Below are 25,948 nucleotides of genomic sequence, written 5' to 3' on the forward strand. Positions count from 1 at the left end.
CATTTTTGGAACTCCGCGGAGCACCACTGCCATCAACGTGCAGTTAACATTTCTAACTAACATAAAGTGACCCAGAAATAGTTGTTGGTTTCACATGAGTCAAAAAGACTCATTATTAGTTGCCTTTTGTATCAACTTCAATTACAATGTAAATAAAACTCTAGTTTGCAATTACCCATTTTCAAAACAATCCAAGACCAATTTTCACCCCACCCCCAATTTACTGGATAGGGCAGATCTAATGGAAAAATATTTCATGCAAAACACATCACCTCAATGTGAAAATCAGAAATACTTGACTAAAGTATTTTGTTCTTCAGAAAATATATATTCTTAAGAGAATATAAACCTCACCAAATATACTGACTCTAAAATCTTGGCTAAGATTTATTACCCATCTGCATTTAATTTTCTTTCATAGTTATGCCAGCACAAGTCCTCATCCATTTTAATATTTTCCAGCTGTTCCAAAATGTTTCCATGTTACATAACATATTGGCAAAATAGAAAAGCAAAGCAACTTTTCCCAGACACTACATCAAGCTGTGTACAATACTTCAACATTCCAGTAAGCTCTCCTGATGGAACATTTTTTTTATTTACAGAAAACTAATTGGGGAAAGAGTAAAGAGTAATATTTAATTCAAAAGACATACAATTATAAATATAACTGTTTACTTCAGTTCAAGATATTGTTTTAAGAAATATGTCATCAAAAGGTAGAAAAATAAATTGTAAACAAAAAAGAAAAACCTTAATTTTTTTTTCTTTCTTTAGATTTTGATAATACACCTGTAATAGATAACTGTTTTAATCAACTGTGAATAATGTAAGTAAATGTTACTATAGAAGGAGAAGGAAAGAAAATTGTAATTTTTAAAAATTTATAGAAAAATTATAACTTTCTTCAATAGAATTTAAAATTTCACCTTTTCTTTCTTTCCCTTTTTTTCTCTCTTTTGGGTTGAATTTTTTGCATGTTTGCTTTGATATACTATTACCAATGTGCTCTGGATTTTTGAATTGTGTTCATATTTGAAATTTTTTCTTTCATTTTAATTGTGTTGCAAATTGTATTATTGTATCTTTCAATCGTTTATACTTCAAATATCAATAAAAATATTTTAAAAAGAAATATGCCTTCCATTTCTTAACACATTATCTGTTTCAATTTTGACACCTTGCATTGCATTAGCATTTTGAAAGAATAAAAAAAAATCCTCAAATCAAATGACAACATAAAGTGATAAATACTTTGAAGAGTCAAAGTTTGCTTGAAGCAGTGTGAAAAAAGGTGTTATGGATGGTAGAATGTGAAATGTGGCATAATGGTTGTGGGAAGAAGCTCTGCAGCATCAAGACAGGTTTGACTGCCAATAAGGTGAGGGTATAAAAATACCAGAACCCAGGAAGCAGTTTGGAATGATTATAGGACTATGTAAGAACACACCAATTTCAAGTTTTCTTCAACTCGAAAATGAAAAAGAAAAAAAATTTAAATGCAGAGAATGTTGCATCATAAGCTTGAAAGCAGAAAAAATTGCTAATGTTTGTTCAGTTTACAATTGCCCAAATAATTCAGCAATCCACAAGTTGTTTTTGGACCAGGAGATCCAGTTTTAAGATTATCTTCTCAATTTAGCAGATGCAAATGAATGCCACCAGCCAAAAAGAGAAGCCTCATGAACATTACCGAGAGATTTAATTGCTTGAGCAGGAGTTGCTGAAGAAAAAAGCTGCTGAAGCTACATTTTATAATTTACTTCTTTCACAACTACACATTCGGTAGGATGAACCACAATAGGGCAGCACCAGAACTTTGAGACTCAAAACAGAGGTAAACTGAAGTGCATTCTGGCACCAATCCCTTTACATAGTCTTCTCACTGTTAATGTCACAAACCTTAGCATAAAAGGGCATATATTTTCACATCAAAACTGATAAGACTCCACAACACCACCATCAATTAGCACTGATAATGCATTATTGGATGTTTTGTAGCAAGGAGCTACTGCAGAGCGAGAAGAATGACACACACATGGGTGTAAGTGAACTCATGTCTGATTTATTGATCTCCACATCCCTGCGTTTATAGACCCAGCTTCCCACCACTGGGTCCAATTTTCCTGTGGCTGCAGGTGGATGTGACATCAACAGTGAGCTAGCCTTTGATTGGCTGTGGTTCCTGCCAAACAGACTCCTGGACTGGTCGTGTGCGCGGGTTCTCCACCATTTTGAGTGCCGGTTTGCTTGCCAGGTAGCAGGACGCTGCACGACACCAACACCCCCCTCCCCCACCCAGAACCAGCAATGTGGATGCTGTCGTCCTTGGTTGTGGTCTGCCTTTGCTTGGGCAGCCTGCCCCTGTGACATGGTGGTTGTGTGTTGACTGGTTGGTTTGCAACCTGGTGTGCTGCTTTGAGGTGGTCAACAGTGAATGTCTCTTCTTTCCTGCCCATGTCCAACATGCATGTTGACCCATTATGCCTGATTACCTTGTACAGTCTTTCACAGCCCATTTTAACGGTGCCCGGTGTGCTCTCCTGCAGACGAAAACATACTTACAGGTTCTCAAGTCCTTGGGAATGACAAGTTTTGTTTGCTCATGCCGTGTGGGTGGCACTGGGGCCAGGGTATGCAGTCTTTCCCTGAACTTCTCCAGGGTTGCTGTGAATGGCTTGTCCAGGTCTATGGCAGTGGGCACAAATTCCCCAGGAATGACCAAACGTGTGCTGTACATGAGCTCTGCTGCTGAGGTGTTTAAGTCTTCTTTGGAGGTTATATGGGTCCCCAGTCAGACTCATTGAAGTTCGTCTGTCCAGTTGGGTCCCTTAAGCCGAGCCATTAGTGCCGCTTTTAGGTGCCTGGGGGTGGTATACTGTGATATGGTGGAGCTGCATCCCCAGTAGGTTTGCCAGTGCTGTACACAGGCTTGAGGTGAACTCTGTTTGAGGTCATGTGTTCTGGGATTCTGAACCTTGCCACCCAAGTGTTTATCGGGGCTCTGGTGCAGGCCTCTGTCATTGTCTCTGTCAGTGGGACTGCTTCCAGCCATCTTGTGAAGCGATTGACCATTGTGAGTAAGTATCGTGCCCACCGGTACACTGGCAGTGGTCCCACAATGTCTGAGTATGTGGCTGAATGTACTTATGTTCTTCATGTCAGCTCGAATGACTGGGGTGGGGGGGAGATGCCCTGATCTGCTGAAGGACCTTTGACGTCTGGCACAGTGTACAGATTATGTCCCACTGGCTGACCTTGTTCTGGAGGCCATGCCACACCAACCTGCTGGCTACCATGAAAATAGTTGTCCTGATGGCTGGGTGTGCCAAAGTTGTGTACTGCATTGAAGACTTGTGACCTCCAGGCTGCAGGTACTATGGGGCGGGGTGGCTGATGGATACATTACAGAGGAGCTCTCTGTAACCTCAACCAACTGAGATGTCTTCAGGTGGAGTCCTGACACAGTGTCTTGTATGCTGGTATCTCTGGGTCTGTTTGCTGCACTTCTGCCAGACCTGAATAGTCTATTCCCTGGGACATTGTCTGTATGCTTTGCACCACTGGTCATGATAAAGGATTGGCCACCACGTTGGTTTTCCCGGCTATGTGCTCAATGTTGGTGGTGAATTTTGACATGTATGACAGGTGCCTCTGATGCCGAGCTGACCACAGGTCTGACAATTTATTAAATGTGAAAGTCAGTGGTTTGTGGTCCGTAAAGACTTTGAATTGTCTTCCTTCCAGAAAGTAGCAGAAGTGTCGGACCGAAAAGTACAATGCCAAGAGCTCTCGGTCAAAGGCACTATATTTCAACTCAGCTGGTTGAAGGTGTCTGCTAAAGAAAGCCAGAGGCCACCGTTGTTTCTCAACCAATTGTTCTGGCATTCCGCCGACCACCATGCTGTCGGGGTGTCTGTCCTGGAGTGCACCAGCAATGTGGCATTGGCCAGTGCCTCCTTTGCCTTCTCAAAAGCCACCAATGATTCCTTGTCCCAGGTGTCTTCTTTCTTCTTCCTTGCCATTATCGTGAATAGGTGCACGATGTGGGCTGCTGCTGGTATGAAAGGGTGGTAGAAGTTGATCATACTAGTGAATTCTTGTAGGCCCTTCACTGTGTGCCTCCACCTTCTCCGGGAGCAATGTTGCCCCATGCCTGTTATTCCTGAGGCCCAGGAAGTCAATGGTTTTGAGCCCGAACTGGCATTTGGCTGGGTTGATTGTTAGGCCAAAGTCACTCAGGCAGGTGCATAACTGCAGGTGGGCTGCGTGCTCCTTGCAGTCGCGGCTGGCGACTAGGATGTCATTCAGGGAGATGAATGCGAACCTGAGATCCCATCCCATTGCATCCATCAGCCTCTGGAATGTCTAGGCTACATTTTTGAGTCCAAAGAGCATCCTTAGGAACTCAAACAGGCCAAACGGGGTGATTAGGACTGTCTTTGGGATGTCGTCTGGGTGGACTGGGATCTGGTGATAGGCCTGGACGAGATCAACTTTGGAGAATATGCAGGCCCCCCCGTAGATTTGCTGTGAAATCCTGTATGTACAATGCAGGATATCTGTCTAGCTTGGTGGCCTTTTTCAGGTGGCAGTAGTCTCCGCATGGCCTCCAACCTTCTGCTGCCTTGGTCACCAGTGGGGCTGTGAGTACCGCGCGATCCCTATCTCCTGCATCTTCTTGAACTCTTCCATGGCGAGGTTGAGTTTTTCTGGGGGGGGAGCTGGCATGCCATGGTGTGAATTGGAGGTCCTTCTGTGAGAATGTGGTGCTTCACCCAGTGCTTGGGCTCAGTTGAGGTGAACCATGACACCGCTATGGAGGTGAATTCTGCTAGGATGCAGGTGAATTCCTTGCTTTATAGGATGATTGAGTCAAGGTGGTGGGCTGGTAGCTTTGTCACGCCTAAGGAAAAAAATTGGAATTTCTTGGCATGGACCAACCGCCAGTAGGGAGTGAGTCTACCAGTAGGGAGTGCATCTGAAGAAAGTTTGTGCCTAGGAGTGGTTGTATCACCATGCCAACGTTAAGGTCCAAGTGAAGCGGCTGTCACGAGATCGTAAGGGTTCCAAAAATACGGCTGCTGCTGCTGTTTGCTGCCCTCGGGTCTGGGCCCGGCTTCCCACCTCTGCGTCCCTGTCCACGTGAAACGACGACCTGAGAGTGTGTCCCAGACATATAAGAAGCTAACTTATTGGCCAGCCACCATGGCTATCAGCAATGGCTGGCCATAGCGTTCCCTTGAAATGCGCAGGCGGGGGGAGGGGGGGGCGCTACAGTAGGCCTCCGTACCCCATCGTTGGTGGTTGAAACACCATTGTGCATCAAGAGAGTCCACTTGTCTTTCTATCGTTGGATGCAGATTCATTGGTCGCTGCAGCGTGACCTCGCGACTTGCCCTACTGATGTGCCATTGTCATGATTTTCTCTCCAGAGCATGTCCGGCCAGGCTGTGACTTTCCGGGGTCATTGAAGCTCTCATCAGCCAGAAGCAGTCAGAAGTCCTGAGGCAGTTGTTCCAGAAAAATCTGCTCAAAGAACAGGCAAGGCTTGTGGCCCTCAGCCAAAGTCAGCATATCGCACATGAGGACATCAGGCTGTCTATGTGCAGCAAACGAGTGGCACACTCGCAACTTGACAGCCCAAAAGTTCAAGTTAATAGGTCCTTTAGGACCTTGTCTGTAGGCTGCCATAGGAAATCAACAACCCTTGCTGCAGTGTCCTGGTCTAGTGAGTTCACAATGAAGTAGTGGAGATCTGCCTCAGTTGAAACTGAGTTTCCACCTGTTCGAACCACACCAGAGGTTGTGATGTCCAGAACAATGGCAGTTTTAGCAAAACAGCGTGGAGGATAGACCAATTGGTAATCTTTGGGTCTAAATTCATTTGGACCAGTTGGGGTCACCAATGTAGCGAGGTGCTACTGGGGGAGAGGGAAAGAGAGAGAGAGAGAGAGAGAGAGAGAGAGAGAGAAGAACGACACACACACAGATGTAGGTGAAGTCAAGACTGATTTATTTATTTCCCCAGCCCTCTTTTTTATAGACCTAGCTTCCCGCCACTGCGGGCAGATAAGACATCACCAGCGAGCTGGCCTTTAATTAGCCATGGTTCCCGCCGTGCAGGCTCCTGGCCCATGAAGGCCATTAGTGTGTGCGGGCTTTCCATGGTCGTCGTGTTATTCCACTAATTTGAGTGTCATTTTGCTTGCCAGGTAGCAGTTTACTCATTCTCTTTTTTTTTTAAACACAAGAAGCGATTTCTCCAACTGATTCTATGCTGGCCCTCAGAACAATCCCTTTACCCCAATTATTTCCATATTCCTATCCTTTCTCGCAGGTCATTTAACACTTCCCCATAATTCTCCCACCACACATCCACTATTGCCAATAACCTACCAATCAGCATATGGGATAGGGAAGCATTGTGGAGCACCTAACGGCACCCACAATGTCACAGAGAAAAATCATAAACTCCACATAGCACCAAAACTTGGCTCACTACTGCAAAAAGTTAAAAAGAAAGTGACATGCTAAGGTGGGGCTTCTGAGGTATAGCAGACAACATTAAAAATGGAATTGACTGTAAAGGCACAAACTATCATCCTCAGGGATGGAAGATTGCCTCCGTGAAAGAAAACTTGGAGGCACACAAGCAGGCTCTTGTAAGTAAGAAGGAAGCCTTTGCCTATATCTAAAAGCATATTTAAGCACAAAACAATCTGCTGGCAGAACTCAGCAGATTGAGAAGCATCTGTGATGTGGGTGGGAAGTGAGGAAGAAACTGCTGATATTTCAGATGGGCACTATTTCAACTCAAAATGTCAACAATTCCTTTTCCACCTCACAGATGCTGTTCAACCTCCTGAGTTCCTCCAGCAGATTGTTCTATGTGCGAGACCCAAACATCTGCAGTTTGACAAGAAAGTCTGCAGATGCTGTGATTGTAGTTAAATATACAAGAGTGCTGGAGAAACTAGAAGGAACACTCAGTGACTTGCTGAGAGTTTTTTAACACTTTGAGCATCTGCAGTCTGTTGTTTTCCTTGCAGTTAAGCATGACCCTCTAACATTCAATAGCAAAAGCATAAATGAATCCACTGTATGGATAAACTTAACTGGAACATTCACACAAAGGCAAGGACAACATCAGGCTAGAGATTTTGCAATGTGTCTTATTCAGGTGTCCGAAAGAGCTTTTTATTCACACATACAAAGACATACCAGGAGTGTGATGGATCATTGTCTAACTCCCTGGATATGAAGCTCCTCTTGGATAATGCTTGGGAGAAAGATACAGTTTTAACTGCTCCACAGCTTTAAATTTGAAATCACACAATTCTCATGTGATGAAAGTGCACATTCCAGATTTTATTAAAGATTAATTGTATTTATTTTGGTTTGATCATGTAGAAATTACAGCATTTATTTCAGGGCACCATAATATTTGGGACATAGTAAAGATATGTACATTAGTCAAGTTTAGTACTTTGTTGCATATCCCTTGCATGCAATGACTGCTTGAAGTCTGTGATTGATAGACATCACCAGGTGCTAACTACCTTCTCTGGAGATGCTCTGCCAGGTCTGTACTGTAGCCATCTTCAGCTCCTGCTTATTTCTGGGGCTTGTCCCTTTAAGTTTTCTCTTCAGCATATGGAAGGCATGCTCAATTGGATTTAGATCGGGTGACTGACTTGGTCATTCAAGAATTTTCCAGTTTCTAGCTTAGAAAACTCCCTTGGTGTTTAGCAGTATGTTTGGGATCATTGTCTTGCTGTAGAATGAAGTGCCATCAATTAGTGTGGAGGCATATGCTCGAACTTAGAATATAGAACACTACAGAACAGTACAGGCCCTTTGGCCCATGATGTTGTGCTGACCCATATTCCTTAAAAAAATACTAACCCTCCCACCCCATAATCCTCTATTTTTCTTCCATCCATATGTCAGTCTAAAAGTCTCTTGAATACCCCTAATGTTTCAGCCTCCACCTGGCAAGACATTCCAGTTCCCAAACTCTCTGTACAAAAAAACTTATCCCTGGTGTCTTCCCTAAACTTCCCTCCCTTCACTTTGTACATAGAGTATGTCCTCTTGTGTTTGCTATTCTTGCCCTGGGGAAAAGGTGCAGGCTGTCCATATGCCTCTCATAATCTTGTAGACCATTATTAAGTCTCCTCTCATCTTTCTACAATTCAAAGAGAAAAGTCCCAGCTCTGCTAACCTTGCCACATAAACTTATTTTCCAATCTCAGCAACATCCTAGTTAATCTCCTCTGCACCCTATCCATAGCTTCCACATCCTTTCTATAATGAAGTGACCAGAACTGAACACAATATTCCAAGTGTAGGCTCACCAGAGATTTGTAGCATTACAAAATTAACTCTCTACTCCTAAACTCAATCCCCTTCTTAACTAACCTATCAACCTGTGTGGTGACCTTGAGGGATGTATGGATATGGACCTCAAGGTCCCTCTGTTCATCCACAGATAAGATGTTTCTTTATTTTGCTACTGCCCTCAGCAGTTAAATCATCAAGGAAGGTAAGTATGCCAGTACCTGTGGCAGCCCTACATCCCAAGCCCATAACAACGCTATTACATGTTTCACAGATGAGATTGTATGCTTTGGATCTTGGGCATTTCCTTTACGCCTCCACACTTTACTTTTGGTCTTATCTGTCCACAGGACCTTTTTCCGGAATTCTGTAGGCTCTTTTAAATACTTCTTGGCTAGATGTAATCTGTGGCTAACTACAGGTACTCCCTGACTTGCGACCTATGTGACTTAAGTCCATCAACCGAAAAAATTTCTGAAAAATAAAACATAAATGATTATGGTGAAAATCTGGCCTATCTATGGAAAATAACGGCTCTCGCGAGAGCTGGCCTTAATGGCCACCTTGTTGAGATATTTCACCATATTTTAACTCCTTGTGTCCCATTTTTTCTGATTCCGTTGCTCAATATTCTGACGGTCAGACAGATTTTAGAGGCGAGTCAAGTCCATAGGGTGCTCAAGGTCCATAGCAACAGAGAAATGAGAAGCATTCGGCGACAGAGAGCGGAAGGAAATCCATCATTTTATTCTTCAAAATATCCAACAGTTTCATCTTGTTGTGGGATACAGGGAAATTCTGAGATACAACCAGTCATCCAGAACAAAACATAGACGTATGTCAGGGAGTACCTGTAGTGGCTTGGATCTTCAAGTGTAGCCTATATATTTCTAATAATGAAATCTTCTGCGGACAGTAATGATTGACACATCTGTTGGATAGGCATTTGGGGATTTTTCTTCATTATGATGAGAATTCTTCTGCATCGGTAGTAGAGGTCTTCCTTGGCATATCAGTCCCTTTACGATTACTTAGCACACAAAAACACTTTTTCTTCTTAATGATTTTCCAAACAGATAATTTCAGTAATCCTAAAGTTTGGGCGATGTCTCTTATAGCTTTTTTTCAGCCTCATAATGGCTTCTTTCACTTTCATTTGCACAACTCTCATCCTCGTGTTGAAAAATGGCAACTACAGAGGACAGCATGGTTTGCGAAGTGGTTAGTGCAATGCAGTTACAGCGCTAATGATTGGGACTTGGGTTCGAATCCTGGTCTGTCTGTAAGGAATGTAAAGACATTCTCCCAATGTCTGTGTGGGTTTTCCCCAGGAGCTCCGATTTCCTCCCATCTTTTGAAATGTACTGCAGATTGTAGGTCAATTGGGTATAATTTAAAATTAAAAGTTTAATCCAGGCACTAAAGCTTAGAAGTAAGCCTAGCTCTCTTATAACTGCACCAATGGAGCTATTAAACATTCCTGAGCACTCACAAACACCTGTGAAGCCAGATGTCCCAAACATTATGGTGCCCTTAAATGAAGGGACTATGTAAAAAGTGTTGTAATTTTTACATGGTCAAACCAACATGAATACAAATAAAACCTTGAATAAAATCTTAAATATGCACTTTAATCTTGTGAATTGTTTGATTACAAATTTAAAACTATGGAGCACAGGGGCAAATAAAGGAAAAAGTGTTTTTGTCTCCAAAATTATGGAGGGCACTATACACTGGCACCATATGACTACCAGTCTACAAGAATGGCCGCAACAGTGAGTGTTGAACATTCATTACGACTGGCAGTGTCCCAACATTTCATTCATCATCATTCCCTGTTAGGAAAGGTGCCATATACCTCTCTCTTTCATCGACCATACAGCTTTCATTAGTCAAGAGATTTCTGTCGGTAACAAAATTAAAGGCCAGCCACATCATAATGTGGTGTGCAGGGAAACACTCCAGATTCTCCAAATAGTATCATGTAGGGAAAGAAAATGTCTCTTCTAAAGTACACAAGGTGGTAAATAAGTTGGTGACATGTTTGGAGGCAGTCGTCAACAGAACAGTGCTAAACAGCTGCCAATGTAAACTTAAATTTTACCTGATGCACATGGACAGAATGAAATGTAAAATGACCATTTATTTTAAGTGGAAGAACAAGAGAATATTTTGAAATAAAATTCAACAGTTTGTACAAATCTGTCTTTACTTTTAATTTTGATTTGTAAAACTCTTACCTGGATATAAACCTGTTCAAATCACAAACATCGCTTAATTCCAAAATAATGTTCAGATCTGTAACTGTAGTCATGACATTTTTTTCAGCCTGAAAGTGAAAACAAAATTTTTTGACAGCTCCATCATTTAAAACAAAAATAGAGGTATGAACATTTGGAAACTTCATTCCAAGTGAAAAAGTACAAGTCCTCAATATGGTCTCAATCATTATATTTGGAATTCATCAACCACTGTAATTTGGATAATATATTTCCTTTTAGAAGGAAACAACATGATGAATTTCACAAATATCAGGTTACCTATGAAAACGAAAGATCTGAAGTAGAGCAACTTTCTTACTAACTAAAAAAATATTTTCTCTTGACTTAAGGCTATGGATGTGGATTAGGGTATGGACTCTGCTCACTCCCTTCAACTCAATGATCTTCTCCTTCATCTTATTGATGCTCAGAGGATTTATCTAGGAACTCTGCATTCAGACTTTCAATCTCTTTCCTGCATTCCACCTCATCACTTTTTGATACCCAGTCCACTACTGTGGTGTCATCAGCAAATTTGAAGATGGAGTTGTTGTACATCATATGTTTCCTTGGTATTCTAGGACCTAGTGGAGAGCTAGGAAGATGTCATTTGCTTTGGATCTGTTTGGTCAGCAGACAAATTGAAGTAGGGGTCAAGATTGGATTGTAGGCTAGAGATGATGAGAGCCATGACCAGCCTCTCAAAGGATTTCATGATGACAGACATCAAAGGCCTATTTTTATGTTTTTCTTCAATTCGTGTATAATCATTGTCTTCTTGAAACACACGGGAACTTTGGCCAGTTGTAGAGAGACTACAGATGCCTGTAAATATGTCCACCAGTTGATCTTCATAGAAACTTGGGACATATCATTTAAAGTTGAAAGTTCAGATTTATTTAGAGAGTATATTCATGACATCACATCCTGTGATTCTTTTTCCTGTGGGTAAGGCAGAATCACCATTTATTGGTAGTGCAAAAAACTGCAGTTAAGCAAAGATGCGTTGTAGCGGCCCACGAACTGAGTCGCGACACAGCTCACAAAATGGCTGAACACTGCAATCACGAGGGCCCCACATAGACCAATGGCTGTAGTCCCGTGGGACCTCCCGCATGGCGGGAAACAGCAGGCAATGGCAGGAACACCATTGCCGGCACTGTGATGATATCACTCCTGTTGTCAGAGGCAGGGAGCGAACATAAAAAAGAGCTGGCAGAGCAATAAAATCAGTCTTCGACCTCGACTCGACCATATGTGTGCTGCTCTTAGCCCACACTTTTCATAGTGTGCACACTCCATTGGTGACCCAAAGATGACAGACCAAGCAGGTCTCCACAGTTTTGCTAAAGTTTCCAATGTTCTGGGCATCACAGCCACCGAGGTCCAGTACCACCTTTGACAGATCACCACCGAGAAAGCTTGCTCAATCAGGACATGGCAGCGAGGGTTGTTGATTTCCTATGGCAGACTCCAGAGCAAGGCAAATACAGTGCCCTTAAATAGCTATTAACCCGCACTTTTGGGCTATCAATGCTGCACGTGGACAGTTTGGGGGACAGGGCCCCATCTGCCCTCATGAGCAAGATGCACGCACTCGCTGAGGGGCACAAGCTTTGCCTGCTCTTTGAACAGATTTTCCTGGACCAGCTGCCAGAGCATATCTGACTCTTGCTCACCAACGAGAACTTCAGTGACCCGAGGAAAGAGGTCAATTCCACTGAGGCAGCGTTTTCTTTCTTCACTTTCTAGAGCATGAACGGATGTGCTCAAGAAAACAGGGCCGTGGTGGAACAGATTGCCAAGCTCCAACTGCAGCCGGCAAGTGGACGTCCCGACCCAGCCGTACTGCTATTATCTCCAACGATGGGATGTGGGGGTTCATCGATGCCAGTGCACCCCAAGAATATACCCCCTTCGGCCTCTTCAAGTTCATGAATATGCCTTTTGGGTTCAAGAACACTGCTCAGACATTTCAGCAGCTGATGGACACAATGGGCTGGGACCTCCCATTCACGTTCATTTACTTGGACGATATCATTATTGCCAGCCTCAACCATTCAGAGCACAAGGCCCACCTCAGATAACTATTCACCCGCCTGCAGGAGTTCAGGCTGACCATCAACCCCTCCAAGTGTCAGTTCGGGAGTGTCAGTTCCGGCTGGACACATTTGGCTTCCTAGGGCATTGGATTGACAGGTTCGGGGCGAAACCACAGCCTGAGAGGTTGAGCCCATTTGGCGGTTTACAAAACCTCGCACCGTGAAGGGGCTGCAGGAGTTCGCAGGTATGATTAACTTTTACCATCAATTCATACTGGCGCACCTCAGATCATGCACCTCCTTCACGCTCATTGCAAGCAAAAATAAAAATATTGCCTGGGACAGAGAGGCCTCGGAGGTATTCCAAAAGGCGAAGAATGCTCTGGCATTGCCACCCTTCTGGTTCACCCCAGGATGGAGGCGCTGACCAGGAAAGAGGAAACCTTTACCCTCGACCACCTGAACAAGCCCATGTAGACATTAGCCAGCCACTCGAGACTCAGTCCCTGCAATGCACAGGTAGGCTGCCCAAAGCAGCAGCTGACAATTCAATTGCCAGTTCTGGTGGGGGTGGGGGGTGGGGGAAAGAGTCGTGTACCGGCTCGAGTCATGACCAGGGTCACAAAATGGCAGCCAAACACAGTGATTATGAGGGCTCTGGAGGGACCAATGGCTGTCATCCCACATGGCCTCCCGCACAGTGGGCAACAGCAGGAACGCTGGCCAGTCTGAGGCCGGCGCTGCGATGACGTCACTCCTGTGATAAGAAGCAGGGAGTAAATATAAAAATATAAACAGAGCAATAAATCAGTCTTCAACCTCAACTTGACTGTGTATGTGTTGTTCTTACTTCATACTTTGCATAGCGAGCCTGCTACAATATATACAAAAGAGAAAATTGTTAGCAAACTGTGCAATATACAGAAAATAAATATTTAATAATAAATCATGTGCAAAGTAAGAATCCTTAAATGAGTCTCCAATTGAGTTTTTTGTTGAGGAATCTGATGGTGGATGCAGTCTGGAAGACTGAATGTGGTGTACAAGTCTTGTAGCACTGAAACCTCTTTCTTGATGGCAACAGCAAGAACAGAGCATGTCCTGTGCAGTATGGATCCTTGATCATTGTTGCTGGTCTCTGCCAAACCTCAGCAAACTCCAGAGGAAGTAAGAGTACTGATGTACTTTCTTGGTGATGATATTCATGTTTTGGATGCAGGAAAAGTCCTGTGAGATAGTAACTCCAGTAATTTAAATTTGCTCATTCTCTCCACCCCTGATCCCTCAATGATTACTGGATTGTACACCCCTGGTTTTCCCTTCCTAAATTCTACAATCAACTCTTTGGCTTTGGTGACATTGAGTGTGAGATTGTTGTAAGTAGATCATTCAGCCAAGCTTTCAATCTCCCTCCTGTATTCTGACTCATCACCCCTTTTTATACAATCCACTATTATGGTCTCATCAGCAAATTTATAAATGGTGTTATTGAAAAAAAAACTAAAAAATGTATCGAGCCATGTAGCCATAGATGTAGTCATCTATGCTGGAGGAACTCAGCCGGTCTCGCAGTGTCCATAGGAAGCAAAGATATATTACTGATGTTTTGGACGAGCCCTTCCTCAAGGTATATGAAAAAAGAGAGGCATCAGAATTAAAGTCTGGATAGAGAAAGGGGGGGGGGGGGGTATCCAAATAGACAAAAGGTTAATTGGATACATGAGGAAAGATGAGAGTATATAAAAGGAAGAGAGCAAGTGGAAAGGAGATGAAGGAAGATGATAGTGGGGGCGGGGGGGCGGGGGCAGTGGGGAGGGAGGGTGATATTTCTAGAAACTGGAAAAATTGATGTTAATGCCATCCATTTGGAGAGTGCCCAGATGTTATTGTGGTGGACAGAGAAGAGGTGCTCAATGAAGTGATCTTCCAGACTGCATCCAGTCTCTCCAATGTAGAGACCACAATGGGAGCACAGGATGCAGTGAATGACTTCTGAAGATTCACAAGTGTTGCTTCTCTTGGTGGTGAAGAGGTGTGTGCAAGGGAATCACAGAGGGAACATCTGCTGTGTTCACAGGGGGTGATTGGTGGGGAGGGTGGAGTAGACAAGGGAGTAACGGAAGGAACAGTTCCTGTGGAAGGAGAGGGGAAAAGAGGGAAATATGTACCTGGTGGTGGAATAACATAGTAGGTGGCAGAAATGGCAGAAGAGAGTATGTTGGATGGGGAGTGGTAGGTGAGGACAAGGGGAAACCTATCTTTGATGTACTTGGGGGCAGAGTGGGTCAGGGCAGATGCGTGGGTAATGGATATACGGGTGATGGCTGGATTGATGTTGGCAAAGAGGTAAACACATTTGAAGGAGGACATCTCCAATGATTTGGCATGAAAGCAAGCAGAACAGAGGACTAAGAAAGTAACCCTCTGGTGTTCCGGTACTGATGGAAATTGTGGAGAAGGTGTTCATACCAATCCTCACTGATTGTGGTCTGGATGTGAGGAAATCCAGGATACAATTACACAGGATATTGAGATCCAGGTCTTGAAGTCTGCTGATTAGTTTTGATGGGAAGAATGGAGTTGAAAACTGAACTGTAGTTGATATGAACATCCTGATATGTGTGCATTTGCTGTCCAGGTGTTCCAGGATTTTGTGTGGAGCCAGTGAGATGGCATCTGGTGTTGCCTTGATGCTGTGGTAGGCAAATTGAAACAGATCCATGTCACTGCTCAGACAGGAGCTGATATGGTCTTACACTAGCCTCTCAAAACACTTCATCACTGTAGATGTGGTCAGTAGTCAAGTCAGCAGATTACCACTCTTCTTGGGCACAGGTATGTTTGAGGCTTGTTTGAAATAGGTGGGTGTCATGTCCTGCCAGAGTGAGATGGTGAAGATATTCGTGAATAAATTGGCCAGCACAGGTTTTCAGAATTCAGCTGGGTACTCCATCCAGTCAGGATGCTTTCCTTGGATTCTCCTGAAGGCAGCCCACATATCATGCTTGGATACTGACAGTCGAGGATCATCAGGACATGAGGGTGCGCAGTAGTTTTTCATGGGATTACATCTGGTCCAGTTGCTTTCCAGAGGTTCACCTGCGGGAAGGTCACCCTGACTTCAGCAACAGTCACCATTTTTGTGTACGTAGGTTATTGTAATTGTTATGCATGCAGGCTCCCTGAAGAAGTGGCCATAAGGCATATTTAACTCACTGGGGAGTTTTGCAGTTGCATTCTATGATAATATGCATTCCTTGCCATAGTTGCCATGTGCCTGTGATATTCTCTTGGCACACCATCTTGGTGCGGGACTGTCTCTTGGCTTCTCCTATGGCCTTCATTAATGGAGTTCATTCTTGGATTTCTTGTAGAGGTTGAGCAACATCAGTGGTGGAGAAACAATGGTTGATGTTTTAGGTCAGAAGCTTTCATCACATTTTTTTCTCCAGATTCCAGCATCTGCAGTCTTTTGTGTGTCTCCAATAAATAGGAGCACAAGTTCAAGTTTATTGTCACATATATGACAGATGCAATGATGGTGGCTGTGAATAGACCAGTTAAATATCTCATACATAATACAAGTAAGGCACAGTATTAAAGTACAGAGAGAGATCAATTATTATGGAATGAAGGCATCATAATTTTACTATTTTGAGCTTCAATTGCCTTGAATCTGGTTGCACATGATCTCATTCTCGTGAATCTTCTTCCTGATCGGTGGGGGTTGAAGAGAGAATGCACAGTGTGAGATGAGTCTTTTAATATGTTCACAGCTTTTTCAAGGCAATGGGAGTTGCACATGGAGTCACCAGAGGAGTTATGTGTAACGACCAGGCTACATTCCCAACCCTCTTGCAGCCTTGAGAAAAGCAGCTGCCAGACGATATGGGGATGGATTTTGAGCCCCATCAATTTGCAAGTTGCAGCACAAATCAATTACAAAGAGCTACTCACAGAAGTAATGCAATAGTTACATACACCACTAGACAAATAAAACTGGTAAAAGTTGAGAGGAAAAATTCATAGTATTCATCTGATGTAATTTCCTAGACTTCTATGTCTGGAACCAAGCAGGGAATGGACCATTTTAGATCCATGAAACATGAGAGGAGTAATTAGCAATGCTTTTGAACAGCATTAAAGACTGAGTTTCAACACAAAAGCTTTCTAAGACTGAATTTTAAAACTATCTCTTCAAAATTAAAACTTCTCAAGGTAAGAAGCCAAAGGCAATGTAATGGATTTGGTAGAGGTTAAAAAACAGAGTCAAAAAGGTTTATCATATTAGAAAGGGTAGGAAGCCCACAAAATGGGAAAGTTTAAAAATGAGTAAATGGGTGGCTAAAATTTTCTAAAGGTGAATACAAAGGATGAATAATAAACATGACATTGAGAGCTTCCACAAGCAACAAGCCAAAAGAAATTGAATCCTCTGGAGGCAAACACTAGAGAAATCATAGGATAAGGAAGAGGTTCAAGTATGAAACAAATCAATTATAGTTGTCTTTAGACACACAAAAAAAGAAAAGGCGTCAAATTAATGACAGTTAAGTATAAATAATTATACGTATATGAATTTTCATTACAATTCAATTGACTCCTATGAGTATGCATCCTCAAATTACAATGCTTTTTCAGTAATCATGAAGAATTCTAAATATTAACAATAAATTGCCATGAGTCCACTGAGATTTTAATTGCTGAAGAAGTTGATGGCTGAGTGTGGGGTGGTGGGGGAGGCAGAGAATATGGGGTAGTTGGGAGAGGGTGAGAGACAAAATTGGGAAGAGAATTAAAAGCAGTGGGAGAAAAAGTCAATGAAAAGGAGGTGGCATTGAACATGGTTTGGATAGACAATTCTGTCAAGAACTGGGGAGGGGTTGATGGGAGCGATGGTAATGAAATAGAAAGCCAAAGGCGAGGAAGAAATTCAGCCAGGAAAGAGCTCTGCACCAGAGATTGTGGGTGGGGAAAGGGAAAGAGGGTCAAGGAAAAGCAAGAAATATATTTTGCAATGCATAAAAGTGTTGGAGAAACTGTAATCAGTTTAAACTGTTTCTTGTTTAACTTTACATTTCACTTGGTGAATAGCTTGAAAGAATTGTATTATTAATCTTTAGTTATTATATATTTCTTAGTAAAGGCTTTATGGGTGGACAGGGTTCCATTCACAAACACCACATGTCTTTACACACAGAAACCATTTTGGAAGTCAAAATGTCTGTTAAATTATTGTTGGCTAAAGTTGTGTAAACAACCATAAAAACAGAAGTGATTCTTCATTGAACCTAAGACAATGGTGTTTGCTAAGGAGCAGTCATTCTGCTGGTTGAGCTGTGCAGAAAATCAGAACTGCATTAGCTCATAAACTTCTGGAAGAGATAAATTTCAAACACTCAAAAAACATGAGTCAAACAAGCAGACCTTTGTTTGATAATTTATATAAAGAGGCAAGAGGCCATCTGTCATGATTCATGCTTTTGGAGAAATGAAACAAAGTCAGTAGTGAGGTCATGTCGTGTGATTAAAGACACTTCAAAAAGCTACATTTTAATATTGCATCAAGGAACATCTGAGGTTAGAATTACAGAGACATTCTTAAGAAAAGGTCCTGTTGTGGTGCTGTCTTTATCATGACAGATCCACAAAATTGGTGGCAATGAAGATCCACTCATAGTCTCTTTGCCAAGAGGGCAGTTATACTGTGTCCATTTCTACTTTGTACTTCGTGTAACCCTTGCCTGGGTTTGTGAAATCATCGTGTGAAACACAGATTATAAAACCTCCATGCAAGAGGGGGATTTGTGGAAAATCATTCGTATGAAGAAACATTTCTCTGAAACCATCTCTACAAGAAATTTGTGAGTTTTGAGAAGTTTGATGCCTCACACTTACTCCATAATTGCTTTTGAAGAGCATTAAAGGCTTTGAATTTCAACACAAAAGCTTTCCGAGACTGAACTTTAAAACCATCTCTTCAGAATTAAGCTGTAATGGTTTGGGTTTTGCACACACATAAGAAGTGTTATTAATAAAAAATATTGTTTGAATATACCATTATCTTGTGAATTTCTATTGCTGCAGGTCTAATACGTAACAGATATCATTAAGTGATTGACTTGTATTTTACTTTCTCACTTAATTTCAGGTGATTGTTTAAAGTATTTTAAGTGTTTACATTCTTCAACTGAGATTCTTGAGCTCTTGGCGCAACCCAAGTTTTGTTTTTACACTGAGTTAGAGCAAACACCTTTTTGATTTATTAATTTTCACCTTTTTTTCTTAAAGTCCAACTATCTCATAAATTGAGGAATAACTTTTATATTGCAAAAAAGATTCAAATTTAAATTGGACAAATAACCAGCATATCCTCAAAATCATTTAACAATTTTTATAAAATGCAGTAAATGAAAATTCAAAAAAACAAATGTACCATTAATTTATAACAATAAAAGTTCAGTAAAAAAGCTCAACCCTAATAATATTGATCATTCAGGGGCACCTGATTCTGAACAATGCATGTCCATTAAAATTTTACAATATTGATGGTCAGAAAAGTAAATGGTGCCATCTGCTGGAAATTATTGGCAAGAACATATAATCACAAGAAATAGAAGGCCCTAAGCCAAATATGCCATTCTATACACGGCAAGACACAAACTATAAATTAGCCACAGAAAGGATAGCCAGATTATAGTTTTCCAAGAAGTATTTAAAAGAGCCTGCAGAATTCTTAAAAAAGGCTTTGTGGACAAATGAGACCAAGATTACCCTTATCAGAGTGATGGCAAGAGCGAAGTGTGGAGGCATAAAGGAACTGCCCAAGACCTAAAGCATACCAACTTTGCCACAGTTTGCACCTTGCAGTGTAGGCTCTGTATTTCTGTTCATGATGTCTTCTGCACACAGCAGTCATTGACATATCCACATCTGCCTCCTGAAGAGTGTTTCTAATCTGTCAGACTTATGTTTAAAGGTTTTTCTTCAATATGAATTTTTCTGTCATCAGCAGGTGAAGACTTCTAGACCCCTTCCAGACCCAGTATGCTCTTTCTTCTTAATGATATTCAAAACCTTTGATTTTGGTCATCCTAAAGTTTGGGCAATGTCTCTTATTATTTCATTCTCGTTTTTAGTCCCATAATGGCTTCTTTGACTTGCAGTGGCACAGCTCTGGTCTTCAGGTTGAAAAATAACAACTACACACTCTCAAGGTGATCAAAAGCTTAGAAGCAAATCTAGATTTACACCTGCACCAATGAAGCAATTAAATAGATCTAAGTACTCACAAACATCTGTGAAGCCAAATGTTCCAAACATTATGGTGCCCTGAACAGAGGAATCAATATATAAAAAGTGCTGTAATTTCCACATGGTCAAACCAAAATATAAACAAATAACCTTGAATAAAATCTGGAACGAGCACTTTAATTACATGTGAATTATTTGATTACAAATTTAAAACTGTGGAGTGCAGGGGCAAATAAAGGGGAAAAAAAGTGTCTTTGTCCCAAACATTATGAAGATCACTGAATGCAAAGCTCAGAGTAGAAGATGGAAATCAAGATTCTGGTTGGGTGGTTACAGAACAAAAATCTTACTCTCAACATCACCAAGATTAAGGAGCTAACTGTTGATTTTAGAAATGTGAGAATGAAGGACCCTACATTTGTTTGCATTGATGAGGATGACAGAGCTAGCACCTTAGTTTCAGGGAGTTCAGATATCTGAAGATATCTACACAGAGTCAATTATGAATAAGGCACATCAATGCCCATACTTTCTGACAACATGTCAGCAAATACTCTATCAAGCTTCCACAGGTGCACTGTGAAAAGTGCATTGCCTGGCTGCATCACCATCTGGTTTGGTAATTCAGGTGCCCAGGTATGCAGAACAGTCAGGTCCATCACATTGAAGACATCCGCCTCAAGAAGACAGCAACATCATAAAGGACCTCCATCCCTCCAGTCCAGACATTCTTTTTTAAAAAAAATATTTTATTTTTTAGAAAACAAAGTAATAACCACAATTACAGAATTAGAATTAACAAATAATCAAAAAGCAATTTACATGGTTATGGAGAAAAACTACAATATCTAAAAAAAATCTACAAACCTCACCCCCCCCACCCCCCTCTAACCCTCCCCTTAAACTAAATCTACCCTCATTCCCCATAAAAAAAGAAAAAAGATAAGGAGAACAACTTCAATCATTTATTTAGTAATCAATGTGGAGATCAACCAGTTTCATATTTTTAATTTAAAATAATCCAAATATGGGCTCCAAATCTTTTAAAATCTATTAATATTGATCTCTTAAATTATAAGTTATCTTCTCCATTGGTATGCATGACCTCATTTCTGAATGCCATCTTTGTAAACTAAGCTCCATCTGATCTTTCCATGAAACAGCTATACATTTCCTCGCTACAGCTCAAGCCAATTTCAACAATGCCATTCGAAATTTATATAATAAAGCCATTTCTGTAAGGTCCCCAATTAAAAAGATGTTTGGGTCTAGAGAAAAATGTATTTTAAAGATTTCCTGCAAACAGTCTCTTAATTTACCCCAAAAACCAATCTTATCACATGCCCAAACTGAATGCAAAAATGTACCCATCTGCTCAAGCACTCAATTTATATCATTTCAAACATTCAGGAGTTAAATATAATTGATGTATAAAGTTATGTTACCAACCTATACCTAATGTTAACTAACATTGTCATAGTATCTTTATTGATCTTCCTCAAATTATCTAAGTCAAACTGAATCCCCAAATCTTCCTCCCATTTAAGTCGTGAATTAAGCAAATCCATCTTAAAGAGTTTCCGTTGTAATAATTTGTACATTTCTGAAATCAATCCTTTCTTTCCGCCATCTTAAATTAATACCTCAAAAAATTAATACCCCAAATGTCTCCCTAAACAATCATACAAAATTGATTTAAGTTGATAATAACAAAAAAAAAGAGTATTATCAGTCCAGCCATTCTCAATCTTATTTTGATTATGGCCCCCTTAGGACTCTGCTCAAAAGTTTAAGAACCTTCTTCCCTGAAAAGCAGTCGTTTAGTTTCTTCTGTGGCGGTGCACATCTAATCGCGAACCGACCCCACTCGTATCGCCATGTTGCGGGGCAGCCATGGGGAAATGGCGTCGTCAGAGGTTTCTCTCTGACTCCAGCATCCCTTCCAGCGCACGCCCTGGGCAGCAATTATGATGTCACAATGCACCAGGTGACTTGAACTCATGCTCAAGTCTTTTTTTTAAAGGGGAGCGCTGTATTTGAATAAAATGTCGTTAACAACCATTGGTGTGGTAGCAGTGATTTCCTTCAGCTCCTGCGATCGCCACAGTAGTGACCTTGACAGGCCCAGATGTCTACCTGGACCAGCAAACGATGGACGCAGCTGAGGTGAACGGTGTAACCCTCAAACCTGCCCCCTTCTGGCCCCATTGCCCACAGACGTGGTTCGGGCAGGCGGAGGCACAATTTTACCTCCGCAACATCTCAGCCGACACCACAAAATTTTACCACATCGTGGGCGCGCTGGACCAGGACACGGCAGCAAGGGTGGATAACATCATTCACCAGCCACCAGCAGTGGGCAAGTATACCGCCCTCAAAAACCTACTCCTGTGGAAGTTTGGCATCACTCCCCAGCAGCGTGCTTCCAGGCTCTTAAATGCTGGCCCTGGCGGAGGATCATGAACCGTGTTTCCTCTTCCGCCAGATATTCCTTGAACAGATGCCAAAAGATATTCAGCTCCATCTGTCCGAAGAGGACTTTTCTGACCTCCGCAAGGCTGCAGCCCGGGCAGATGCCCTGTGGCACGCAAAAAAGGAGAACGAGGCAGCCCTTAGCCAAGTCTCCAAGCTGGGGCCCTGCCGTCCGCAGGATACCCCCAAGCACAAGCCAGAGGAAACCCAGTCAATGTGGTGTTTTTATCACCAGCGCTGAGGAGTGAAAGGCCACAAGTGCCGTCAGCCCTGTGACTTCCAGCCAGCCCTGTGACTTCCAGGGGAAAGGCCAGGCCAACCGCAGTTTATGGCTGCCACAGTTGGCCACGTGAACAGCCTCCTTTAATCACTGACAAGTCCACGGCTGCCGGTTCCTGGTGGACACAGGGGCCAAGCTGAGTGCTCTCCCCCCTACAGTTCTGGAAACTCAAACTCGGACCCCGGGTACAACCCAGCGGGCTGCCAATGGTTCCGCAATCAAAACCTATGGCACCTGTAGGGCGCAGATACAGATCGGGAATGAAAAGTTCACTTGGAGATTCACTTGGGCACCGCGCTGTTAGGGGCACACTTCATAAGGGCTCACGGTCTGCTGGTGGACGTGAGGGTCAGGATGCTGCTCAACGCCTGCACCTTTCGCTTGGTGCGCCTGGGCATGGCGGATGACAGACCCAAAATCCTCACAGTAACCACCGCCACAGACGAGTACGCCGAGATCCTCAGTGAGTTCCCTGCCATTCTGGAGCCATGCTTTGATGTCGCCTCCTCCCCGCCATGGAGTTTTCCATCACTTCTCCACAAAAGCCCCCCAGCTGCACGCTAGAGCTAAAAGGAAGAATTCTCCAGGCTCCAGGAGTTGGGCATCGTTCGGCGGTCGGACAGCGCTTGGGCGGCGCCACTGCACATGGTCCCGAAGTCATCAGGGGGTTGGAGGCCATGCAGAGACTACAGATGGCTAAATGACGCCACGACTCCAGACCCGTCTCCCATATCCAGGACTTTGCGGCCAACCTCCATGCCGTGGTATTCTTTTCCAAAGTTGATCTGGTACCACCAGATCCTGGTCCACCCCAATGATGTTGGAAAGACTGCTATTATCACCCCTTTCAGCTTGTTCAAATTCCTCCGGATGCCGCTCAGGTTGAAAAACATGGCCCAGATGTTCCAGCGCCTCTTGGACGCAGTGGGTAGGGATTTGGACTTTCTCTTTATCTACCTAGATGACATCCTGGTGGCCAGCCGCAGCCGCGAAGAGCACAAGGCCCATCTCTGTACCCTGTTCGCCTGGCTGGCAGAATTCAGCCTCATGGTCAACAAGGCCAAATGCCAGTTTGGAAAACAGACATTGCAGTTCCTGGGGCACACCATCTCAGCATCTAGGGCAGCTCTGGCACCGAAGAAGGTGGCAGCCGTCCAGCATTTTCTCAAACCCTGCTCCCTCAAGGGCCTGCAGGAATTTGTGGGAATGGTAAATTTTTTTAATCATAGATTCATCCCCAATGCCGCCCGTATCATGCACCCTCTTTTCACACTGATCACGACGAAAGCCTGGTCAGAGGAGACGGACGAGGCCTTCGCTGCAAAGAAACAGGCCCTCGCAGAGGCGACTTTGTTGGTGCACCCACGCACGGTGCTCTCAGTTGACGCTTCCACCACAGTGATCGGGGGAGTACTGGAACAGTGGCTGGATGGGCAGCGATGCCCATTGGCCTTTTTCAGTAAGCAGTTGCGGCCGCCGAAGCTTAAATACAGTGCATTCGACCCGGAGCTCCTGGCACTTTCACCATTTTTACCGAGCACAAGCCGCTCACCCAAGCACTGGCTATGACCAAGGACCCGTGGTCGGCCAGGCAAAAGCGCCACCTGTCCTACATGTCCAAATTCACTGCAGACATCCGGCACCTGGCGGGCAAGGACAATGTAGTCAAGGATGCACTGTCCCGCCCAGCCATCAGCATGCTAGCTCCTGGCCTTGACTACGCGCAACTAGCTCAGGTCCAGCAGCACGATGCCAAAACTCAAGCTCTCCAGACTGCCATCTCAGGTCTCCAGCACAAGGATATCCAGCTTCCTAACTCTGCCCAGCTGCTGCTCTGCGATACCTCCACTGGCTCACCGCGCCCAGTAGTCCCACAAGAGTGGAGGGCTAGGGTTGTCAGGTCTATCCACGACTTAAAGTCTAAAGTCCATAGGCACACGCAGGCCCCCCGTTCAACATTTTGACTCAGCAACCCGGAGGTTGCAGCATATCCACATGGATGTCATGGGCCCCTTGGTGGTGTCCAGGGAGTTGCGGTACCTGTTTACCATAATGGACAGCGCAACCAGGTGGCCAGAAGCCATCCTGGTCTGCGAGGCATCAGCGGAGACCTGTGCTAGATCCCTGGTCAGCCAGTGGATCGCTAGTTTGGGCGTGTCAGCGCACATCATGAGCGACAAAGGTGCCCAATTTACATCCGCACTATGGTCGCAGCTGGCAAGGCTTTTGGGGGTAACACTGCACCACAGTCTAACGGGTTGGTAGAGAGGTTCCACTGACACCTAAAGTCCGCTCTGATGGCAAGACTTTCCGGCCCCGACTGGGTGGATGAGTTGTCCTGGGTTCTCCTTGGGATTAGGACGGCGCCCAAGTGGACCTGCAGGCCTCGTCTGCAGAAATGTTTTACTGCTCGCCACTCTCCCTGCCAGGTGAATTCTTCGGCCCGGAGGACGAGACGACGCACAACGAAGGTGAGTGGCTCACAGACCTCCATAAACAAATGGGCAACCTAATCCCACCATCCCCATCGCATCATAGCACCCGACCATCCCATTGACCGAAAGATCTGGATGTGGTGCAATTTATGTTAGTCCAGAGAGGACCACAGAGGGCCCCACTGCAGCGCCCATACGAAGGGCCGTACAAGGTTCTCCGGTGGTTGGGTGGGATTATTACTTTAGATGTGGGGGGCAGGGAAGAACTGTTTACTGTGGACCACATAAAAGCTGCTCATTTAGACTTATCACAGGCGGCGCAGATGGCCGCACCCAAGCGCCGGGGCCGGCCGCCAAAGCGACAGGACGCGTAGCCCGTTCTGGGGGTGGGGGTTGTGTGGCGGCGCCCTGGGCAGCAATTATAACGTCACAATGCACCAGGTGACTGAGATCATGCTGTCCTTAAAGGGGCACACTGAATTTGAATAAAAACAGTTGTTAACGACCTTTGGTGTGGTAGCAGTGATTTCTTTCAGCTCCTGCAATCACCACACTTCCATAATTCTCTCCAACTGACTACATAAAAAACATTTAAAAATATTTATGTTACCTGAGGTGAAAAGAAAACAAGGCTTTACTCTGAGTGCAACAACTGTGGCTTTTACTCCAGGACAGACAGACAAATGTGAAAGAAGAAAACATGAACATATATGTTACAAAAAAATTTAAAGAAGATTCTTGGAGCACAATGGTTTGTACGCAATGAAACATTAGCAAACCTTAAGTATAAATTTGAGGATGTGAAAACTTAATAAAAAATCTTTTAAAAATCATTCTTATAAAAGGAAAGTTTTGTGAGAT

At 43.4% G+C, this 25,948-nt stretch overlaps 1 protein-coding gene across 10 annotated transcripts in view; it reads right to left on the minus strand.

Annotated features, from left to right (window-relative positions):
• cenpp (centromere protein P) overlaps positions 1–25,948 on the minus strand; it is a 343,661-nt gene that overhangs the window by 247,363 nt on the left and 70,350 nt on the right. For all 10 annotated transcript variants that reach the window (XM_069937255.1, XM_069937254.1, XM_069937253.1 and 7 more), the window contains one exon: positions 10,584–10,672. In XM_069937255.1, the coding sequence (XP_069793356.1) occupies positions 10,584–10,672 (89 nt within the window). The remainder of the gene's footprint in view (positions 1–10,583; positions 10,673–25,948) is intronic.

This window comes from Narcine bancroftii, chromosome 5 (genome assembly GCF_036971445.1).
Source record: "Narcine bancroftii isolate sNarBan1 chromosome 5, sNarBan1.hap1, whole genome shotgun sequence".
In the NCBI taxonomy this organism is placed as follows: Eukaryota; Metazoa; Chordata; class Chondrichthyes; order Torpediniformes; family Narcinidae; genus Narcine; species Narcine bancroftii.